Genomic DNA, 9,090 nt, shown 5'->3' on the forward strand with positions numbered 1-9,090 from the left:
AGAGGAAGTATGGATAACTTGATTAATTATTGGGCACACGAGTCTAAATAGTAGGTTTAAATATTAAAGGGAAAAATCCATTAGTTGCCTGTGCACATTGTGGAGAAATAGAAAGGGTTGAACATGGTATAGTAGAATGCAAAAGGTACACAAATGAAAGAGAGAAAATGAGAAGGGCAGTGTGATTTCCAATAACAATGATAAACATATAGACCTGATTTACTTGTTATAGTAAAATCACTAGTAAAGTTTCTAAAGGATATACAACTAGAAAACAGAATTTAGCAAGTTTTTTTTTGTTTTTGTTTTTATTGTTCTTCTTTTCTCCAAATGGATATTAGATTACATTTATATTAAGTGGTTCACACCTCAACCAGACAGATGGCGGTAATACACTGGTATTGTAAACCGCCAAAAAATTAACCGAAGAAGAAGAGCCCGTTGCTAGGTAACATGGTATAAACTGAGGGAAGACCGTTACCCGGCAACCTCTTTTAGAGACTTAACATAAAGGTAATGCTTCACACCAAAATATACTGCTGAGTTGTTTAATTATTTTAGCAAATTATTATTCAAACAACGTACTTTTGCTTTTACTTAAAGGAATCGGTCTGTTGCTAAGTAACAGGGTAAAACAGGGCAACCCGGCTGTTTTTATATACTTTATATTAATACAAAGTAAAAGTAATCAGTCTATTTCGTTGTCCCTGGTAAGTAAACATGTTACGAACATTTACATTTAGGTAGTTAAAATGAGGATAATAGTAAGCTTAATCTTTGTCAACTCATCAAAAGTTTTAGTTTGGAATAATTTGTGACTTCAGCAGAGTCTAAACAACATGGATTCGGACTCTTCTTCCATGGATGAGGAGTTCCTGCAGGAAGCTTTAGTTGAACAACTCACTGAAAATGAAAAACGGGCCCTACACAAATACAGTCTTGAGAGTCTTCACCATAGTGAATTCATCACTTTGGTCTTAGAATTCAAAGGTAAAAAGGAAAACACAATTTCCTATTCATTTGCTGCATGACAAAGTTTTGGGTCTAATTTTGTGAACGGATTCATGTTGTCGTTTCCAGACATCATGAAGATGGACTTCATACATGATTTTACATCTTTGGTAAGACTGGATCTTAATAACAACTTCATAGAGAAGATCTGGGGCTTGGACCATCTGACTAATCTGACCTGGCTTAGTAGGAGACTATTTCATTCATTTTCGCTTCATGTTACCATTGTGTCTTGGATAATCTTTTAAAAGTGTTCATACCTACTGAACTTTTTTTACATTTGGTCACATTACAACCACAAATCTAACTGTATTTTACTAGGGTTTTATATAGTAGACCAGCACAAAGTGATGCATAATTATGAAATACAATGACAATGTAAAGGATATAAAGTTTTCACATTTTTTTCTAAATCAAAATCAAAATCCGAAAAGTGTTGCATACATTTGTATTTAGCCCCTTTGAGCCAATACTTTACAGTACCATATTTTGCTAAGTACAGCTTCTAATGATTTGGGGTATGTCTCTTCTAGCTATGCATATTTAGAGACTGAAATATTTACCCATTCTTCTTAACAAAATAGCTCAAGCTCAGTCAGATTGGATGTATAGTATCTATAAACAGCATTTCAAAGTATTGCTTTCAATTCTTGATTGGATTTAGGTCTAGACTTTAACTAGGACATTTTAACACATGGTCAAAACCATTCCATTGTAACTTTGGGTGTATGTTTAGGGTTGTTCTACCGGAAGATGAATCTCTGGCCCATTACTAAGTCTTCCTGAATATCTAACAGGTTTTTGTCCAGGATTGCCCTGTATTTAGCTGCATCAACTATGACCAGCTTCACTGCCCCTGATGTAAAAAAAAAATATATATATTGTCACAAAGCTTTAGATTGTGTTTTACAATGGGGATTATGTTTTCATGGTTATATCCATTGGCAGGGCTCTAAAATGCTGGCCTTAGATAAAATGCAGTGCAAATAACCAAGTCTTTCTATTCTCAGCAGGGTATGCCTACTCAACATATGGGGGCACCAACTCCCCATTGACAGTTCATGGATAGAAGAAATAGGGCACATTGTGTTTGTTTCTGTGCATCCCTCTTTCTAATGCAACCCTGTGAAACTGCCCAAATGGCCAAGATCAAAAATCGCCTCTGATGATGTGCATTGTTACTCTTCCTCCACATATAGCATTTGCATGTTTGCAAAAGGTCAATTCTGGCCTCATGTGACAAGATCACATTTTCCACATGTTTTCTGTGTCCCCTGCATGCCATGTGGCCAACTGCAAACAGGACTTCATAAAACTGTATTTGTGCTACTCTTCCACAAAGACCATCATAATTATGGAGTGCACAACTAATAGTTCTCCCACCTGAGCTCTAGATCATTCCACCTCCTCCAGAGTTACCATGGTGCCCTTTGGCTGCTTATATGAGTAAGGATCTCTTTGCCCAATCTGTCAGTTTAGGTCGTTTTGGTAAGTTTGCATTTGTGTCATACACTTTCAGTGAACTGTTCACAATTTGGGATTTTGTTTTAGCACTTAAGCCTGTTTTAAAATCTTTCACAATTTTATCCCAGACTGGTCTGGTGTGTTTTTATTCATTAGTGTTCACAAACAAACATCTGAGAACTTCACAGGACAGGTCCTCGGCTACTGAAATTAATTTACACATGGACTCTGTTTACGAACTTGGTGCAAAAAATGTTTAAACTTCCACTTCACAGCTATGCACTGCTTCCTGTTGTTCTAGCCTGAAAAAAATCCTAATAATATGTTTTCAAGATTGTGATTGTAACGTGAAATAATGTGGGAACATTTAAATTCAAATTCAAATTCAATTAAAAAATACTTTATTAATCCCAAAGGGAAATTAAATTTAACTTACATTTTTAAATTTAAGGGGTATGAGCACTTTCACAAGGCAGGGTACTCTCAGAAATCATTGATGGTTGTTTTAAATGTATTTGTAGATCTGTCGTGTAACAGGATCAAGAACATTGAGGGTCTGGAGTCCCTGAAGAAGCTTGAACTGCTGAATTTGGCCTACAACCAAATCTCTCTCCTTAACAACATGGATACACTTGAGAACCTCAGTTACTTCTTCATTTCAAAAAACCTCATCAGACGGACAGACATTGTAAGATTTTGTTTCTTAAGGAAAATAACTTACATTTTATGTAAAGTTATTGAATTTGTATCTGACATTGTGTACGTCTTATTTATTTCGAAAGCTGCTCTACCTCAGGAGGTTTAAAAGCTTGTTCAAGCTCTCCATCGCTGGAAATCCTTTAACAGAGAAGGACGATCACTCGCTTTATGTTGCTGCCTTCTTCCCAAATGTGACCCTCTTAGACAACATTTTAATCGGTCAAAAGATGGTAAGTCTAAACTCTTGGATTCCTCTGTTTTCTTAAGGAGGTTTGCACAATAATTCTATTTTAAGCATCAGTTTAGCCAGATTTGTGGCCCCATATTGATGATCCATACAGTTAGTAAAAGTTAGCCATTTCTGTCTGTGAAAATTACAGAGAGATGAAGCCATCATAAAATACCAAATTGAACTCAAGAAATTTACACTCGAAGAGTTGCAGGCGCAAAACCAGGTAACTCAGCTACAAATACACAAAGTTTGATAATGATCGTATTTTTACATACCATTTTTCCAAGTGTGCACATTTTATTTCTTGCATTTTTGTCTAATTTAAGTTCTTCCCTTTTACAGGATGCATTTGTTAACAATATTGTACAAAGTTCATTTCACAGCAAGGTAAACGACGATACAAAGGCAACAGAGCCACACTGCCTTCCAGGAGTGGCTCAGACGCCTCAGACATATCCTTTGTTTTCTTTGAACCAAGCTGATGTAGTCTTTTATCAGACAGCTCAAACTGACTAAATCCCACAGATTCCTTGACTTTGCACTTACAGCTGAGAGCCCAATTTTTGAGCTGTGCTCACAGATATTTCCTGTAGACTCAGCTGAGCACAAACAAATGGAGGCAGAGCTGAACTCTTTCTTCTCTGGTCAGATTGAGACTGAGACTTACTACCAGCAGAGGGCGTCACAGATTCTAGCAGAGTTTGATGAGCCGGACAAACAGGCAAGTTGACCAAATTGCTATATGTACAGTAAATCATTGTATATTTTCACTGCCTTCTTATTATTTTTATCCTTGTCGTCTAATGAGTTTCAAACGTTCTAGAGGAGAATCGAAATAAAGAAGCTAGAAGACCCAGAGCTAAAAAAAATCAAAATCAACAAATGCAGTGATGAAATCTCACAGCTCTGTGAAAGCCTCTTGAATATGGAGTTTGAGTTGGTTGGAAATCTAAACGTAAGTCTACATAAGATTGTGTTTTTAAATGCTTTTATTTTATCTAGTGATCTAATACGTGGGTTTAGATGAAATTCTTTACTTAACTTCTCTGCTGTTTCTTTTTATTTCAGTACAACATCAAACTCCTCGAAAGCTGCATCTCAGAGATAGTGGGTAACTTTTACTGATGCTATTAGTTAAAGTTAGTTATGAGTTCAAGTTAAAATGACAAAGACTTCAATTTTCTTGGAATCTTTAGCTGCCTCCCAAGCTGATAATGGGACTACTGCAGTCAATTGTTTTACTTTTTTAGTGTTTTAGTACATTTCTTCTTTGAACTGATGAAAAAAGGGGTGACGGTGGCTCAGGTAGGGGTTCGTCCTGTGACCAGTGGGTTGCTGGCTTGAACCCCCACTCTGTCCATCCTTGGGCAAGACACTTCGCCCACCTTGCCTGCTGATGGTGGTCATCATTTATTTGCTCCCAGTGGCGCTGACTGTATGACAGCCCCACTTCTGTCAGTCTACAATGTAGCCTACCACTGTCAGTGTGTGAGTGGGTGAATGACTGATCTTGGTGTATAGCGCTTTGGGGTTCTCTGACTTGATAAAGCGCTATATATGCTATTTACCATGTGAGCAGGAAAATACAATGCCAGCCATATCCATGGCACCCCAGGTAAAGATGTGTAAAAAGAGTTCCTGATGCCATGCACTCTAACTAGGCTCCCGGGGCCTTTGGGTGAGAAACAGTCCCACAACATCATAGATCTTTCACCATACTTAACAATATGCATGAGTTTCTTTTTCATGTATTCATTCTTTGTTTCACACCCGAGCCGCCTGGGGTATGTTTTGCAGAATAGATTTCATCTGATCTGTGTCATGTTCTATTTATACAGAAATCATTTTAAGGTTTTTACACATCTTTACCAGAGAAGTCAGTTATTGTAACCAACAATGTGTTTATTATCAAAATGTGAAAAAAGCTACTGAGAATGAATATTTCTTTATGTGTAGGTGTTTACAGGCAAAGATTCAGCCAGCCATGATGACCTCCTTGAGACAATCAATGAAACAGAAAATCAGGTTACACGAGTTAATGACTCGAAAGCAGCTCTCATTAAAGAGGTAAAGAACCTCACATTAAACAGACAAGTCTATGTTCAAGTTAAACGACAACCGCTCGGCAATTCCCATCTTTATGCACTATTGCAGCTTCAGGATAAAAAGGAACAGAGGAACCGAGTCCGCATCTCAGACATTCACCGATATGTCGACTATTTGAGGAAACAACTAAAGGACTTGGATTGATATTATTACAAGATTTCATTGCACCAGAGAAGAAATGTCTCTTACAATCTCTGCACTGCTACAATATTTAGCAAATAAGTAATAATAGCATTTGTCCATTTATTTTTCCCTGTTTTTAGCTAAAAAATGTGTTATTACAGATACAGACCCTTGCAAATGTTTGGGATAGACCAATGTGTTTGGGGCATATTTGTGAAGTCAAAGAAAATTCTACGGGGTTTTTTTCATTATTTTTAAACAACAAACTGAAACTGTGGCATGCATATTCAGCCCCCTGTGCTCTGATACCACTAAATAAAACATTTGGTCCACCTGTGTCTAATTTATTTGTAGAATCAATCCAATTGTTCTGTGAAGGCCTCAGAGGTTTAGAACAAAGGTTAGAGAACATTTGAAAATAAATGGCATCATAAAGATGAAGAAACACTGTAGAGAGGTCAGGGATAAAGGTTTGATCAGGGTTCAGGAGAAGCTTGAAATAGGGATATATTATAGACCCTCAATCCATTATTCTAAAAGGGAAAGAAAATTTGGTCATGGCAGTCCACCTAAGCTGACAGGCCAGACAAGGAGAGCATTAATGTAGCCAATTCAATTCCATTCAAAAATACTTTATTAATCCCAAAGGGAAATTAAATGTTGTTATAGCTCATATTATGAAGGTTTTCTCAAAGAGCCGTTGTAGATGCTGATGGCTGTGGGCAGGAAGGATCTCCTGTAGTGCTCCGTCTTACAGCAGATCTGAAGAAGCCTCTGACTGAAGACACTCTGTTGTTGTAGGACAGTCTCAGGTGGGCCAACAGGAGTCTCTCTAGGACCTTCATGATGTGAGACGTCAGGGCAACAGGTCTATAGTCATTGAGGACTGATGGGTGAGTTTTCTTTGGTACCGGAACAAGACAGGAGGTCTTCCACAACACCGGAACCTTCTTCTGGGCCAGGCTAAGGTTGAAGAGGTGCTGCAGAATCCCACAGAGCTGCTCTGCACAGGCCTTCAGGACTCTAGGGCTGACATGATCTGGACCTGCAGCCTTATTCCTATTCAGTCTCTCCAGTTGTCTCTTCACCTGACTTCTTGAGACACACAGGTGGAAGGGGGAAGCAAAGGAAGCATCGGCATCTTCTGATATGGTTGAAGGTAAACATGTAGAAAGGTCTAGGGCTGAGGTGGAAGATAAAAAATGTGAGGTGTTACTAGACAGCTGTGGGTCCTGTGGGTCAAAGGAGGGTGGGATGTCTGTTTGGCTGTGGGCAGGAGAGGAGGATGCAAAGCTGGTTTCTGAACTGAACCTATTGAAGAATACGTTCAGTTCATTGGCTCTGTCCAGACCTCCATCGGTCTGATCATCCTTCTGCTTGAAGCCTGTGATCTTCTTCATCCCTGTCCACACATCTCTGATATTGTTTTGCTGGAGCCTGCTCTCCAGCTTCTTCTTGTACACCTCCTTGCTGTCTCTTATCTTGACTTTAAGTTGTTTCTGTATACTCCTCAATAATTCTCTGTCTCCCTCTCTGAAGGCTCTTTTTTTCTTGTTAAGCAGGTCCTTCAGGTCACTGGTGATCCAAGGTTTGTTATTGGGGAAGCATCTCACGGTTCTGGTGGGGATGATGTTATCCACACAGAAGTTTATATAGTCGGTTACACACTCAGTCATGGCATTGATGTCCTCTCCATGTGGCTGGCACAGTGCGTCCCAGTCTGTAGCCTCAAAGCAACCTTGCAGAGCTTCTTCAGCTTCCTGTGACCATTTTCTCACAGTCCTCTTTATTACAGGTTGCCTCTGAACAAGGGGCTTATATTTCGAGCACAGAAAAACAAGATTGTGATCTGATTTGCCTAGAGGAGGTTGTGCTAGATGTATGAGTCCTTGACATTTGCATAAAACAAATCTAATGTTTTGTTTTTTCTGGTAGAGCAGCTGACAAACTGTTGAAACGTTGGAAGTGTAGCAGAGAGTGAAGCATGGTTAAAATCACCAGAAATTGCCACAAAAGCATTGGGGTTTTGTGTCTGTAGCTTAGCAACAACTGAGCTGATGGCATCACATGCAGTGTCAGCAACAGCGGAAGGCGGAACGTAAACTGTTACCAAAATAACACTGGTGAACTCTGGGTACATAATATGGACGAAAACTTACTGCCAACAGTTCAATATCTGGACTGCAAAGATGACACTTCACAGTAACATGTCCTGGATTACACCATCTGTTGTTCACAAGTACTGCCAGTCCACCTCCTTTACATTTGCCGCTCCTCTTTAAATCTCTGTCTGCTCGTATGGTTAAAAAGCCCGGCAGAGAGACGCTGGAGTCGGGGATATGATCCTGCAGCCATGTCTCAGTAAAACACATGATACTGCATGCCCGGTACTCTGGCTGGGTCCTTTGTAGGGCTTGGAGTTCATCCAACTTGTTTCCCAACAATCTCACATTGCCCATCAAAATCGACGGAAGAGATGGCAGGCCCATTGTTACTCTGGAGGAGCTTCGGAGATCCACTGTTCAAATAGTAGAATCTGCAAAAGGACAACTAATAGATTTGCAATCCGTTAATCTGGGCCCTACAGAATAATAGCCAATAGTAAGTCATTGTCAAAAGAAAGCCCTGTCTTATGTTTGCCTCAATTAATGTATTGGTCACAGCAAACATGTGAAAGAAGGTGCCTTGGTCAGATGAGGTTAAAATTATACCTTTCAGCCTCTACCATGAGTGATAATCTAAGGTTGTATTCACACCAGGAAAGTAATTTGGTCCGCTTGTTTGGTCCGGGCCAAAAGCTAACTTTATTTTTTTCATTTGGTGTGGTTTGTTTTCACATTGTACTTTTTGCAAGTGAACTATTACTTGTAAACAAAGCCACGCGGGTGACGATCATTGTTCCCATTGGACAGAAATGACGGGGCGGGACAGAGCACAGACCCGGAAATTGAGGAAAACATCTGTAGACGTGCTGCGTGCAGCTCCTCTGTTCTGCATATTTAAGCCGTTATTACAGCTGCAATATTATTGTGAGACTGAAGTTCAGCTCATTCAACACAGACTTTGAGATGTTCCCTTTATAATGTTGGAACCCCGTCGGAGAATGCGTGCTGAACGCCGACGTGTCTCCTCCCACAACAAGCCAGTAGCGTTGCTAAGCAACACACAGTTTATCAGGTATGATTACCTTACAACACACACCTTTGCTACCGGCTACGGTGGCTTTTTATGCCCAAAGAGACGTACGCTTTTTGTAGTTGGTTCGGATCGGGGCCGGTTTGTATTCAGACCATAAGCGAACCGCACCAGAGTCCGTTTGGAAGCGGACCGAGACCATCTCAAAAAGTGGGTCTCGGTCCGGTTGTTTGGTCCGGACCAGGGTTCGCTTGGGTGTATTCACACCTGCCCAAAAGGTCCGGACCAAGGGGGGAAACGAACTCTGGTCCGTTTAAAGC

At 39.9% G+C, this 9,090-nt stretch overlaps 1 protein-coding gene across 4 annotated transcripts; it reads left to right on the forward strand.

Annotated features, from left to right (window-relative positions):
* The first annotated feature begins 421 nt into the window (after positions 1-421).
* LOC124862706 (dynein regulatory complex subunit 3-like) lies at positions 422-5,967 on the forward strand. 4 transcript variants are annotated; one of them, XM_047356773.1, is made up of 13 exons: positions 483-513; positions 604-710; positions 825-990; positions 1,081-1,197; positions 2,997-3,163; positions 3,258-3,404; positions 3,555-3,629; positions 3,749-3,858; positions 3,953-4,127; positions 4,230-4,361; positions 4,475-4,513; positions 5,363-5,473; positions 5,561-5,967. In XM_047356773.1, exons 3-13 carry the CDS (start codon positions 840-842, stop codon positions 5,654-5,656), a joined length of 1,320 nt encoding a protein of 439 aa, XP_047212729.1. In that variant the 5' UTR covers positions 483-513; positions 604-710; positions 825-839; the 3' UTR covers positions 5,657-5,967. The 4 variants fall into 4 exon arrangements, with proteins under 4 accessions (XP_047212731.1, XP_047212732.1, XP_047212729.1 ...); XM_047356774.1 differs by having other exon boundaries at positions 492-513; positions 828-990; XM_047356775.1 differs by lacking the exon at positions 604-710 and having other exon boundaries at positions 422-513; positions 828-990.
* Positions 5,968-9,090: the final 3,123 nt, after the last annotated feature.

The sequence above is a fragment of the Girardinichthys multiradiatus genome, chromosome X, assembly GCF_021462225.1.
Source record: "Girardinichthys multiradiatus isolate DD_20200921_A chromosome X, DD_fGirMul_XY1, whole genome shotgun sequence".
Taxonomy (NCBI): Eukaryota; Metazoa; Chordata; class Actinopteri; order Cyprinodontiformes; family Goodeidae; genus Girardinichthys; species Girardinichthys multiradiatus.

Excerpts from the sequence above, each read along its gene's own strand:
- LOC124862706 (XM_047356775.1), top strand. The coding sequence starts at position 840 with ATGGATTCGGACTCTTCTTCCATGGATGAGGAGTTCCTGCAGGAAGCT. Across the intron at positions 3,164-3,257 it reads TCATCAGACGGACAGACATT|CTGCTCTACCTCAGGAGGTT; the intron begins GTAAGATTTTGT and ends TTATTTCGAAAG. Across the intron at positions 4,128-4,229 it reads TTGATGAGCCGGACAAACAG|AGGAGAATCGAAATAAAGAA; the intron begins GCAAGTTGACCA and ends CAAACGTTCTAG.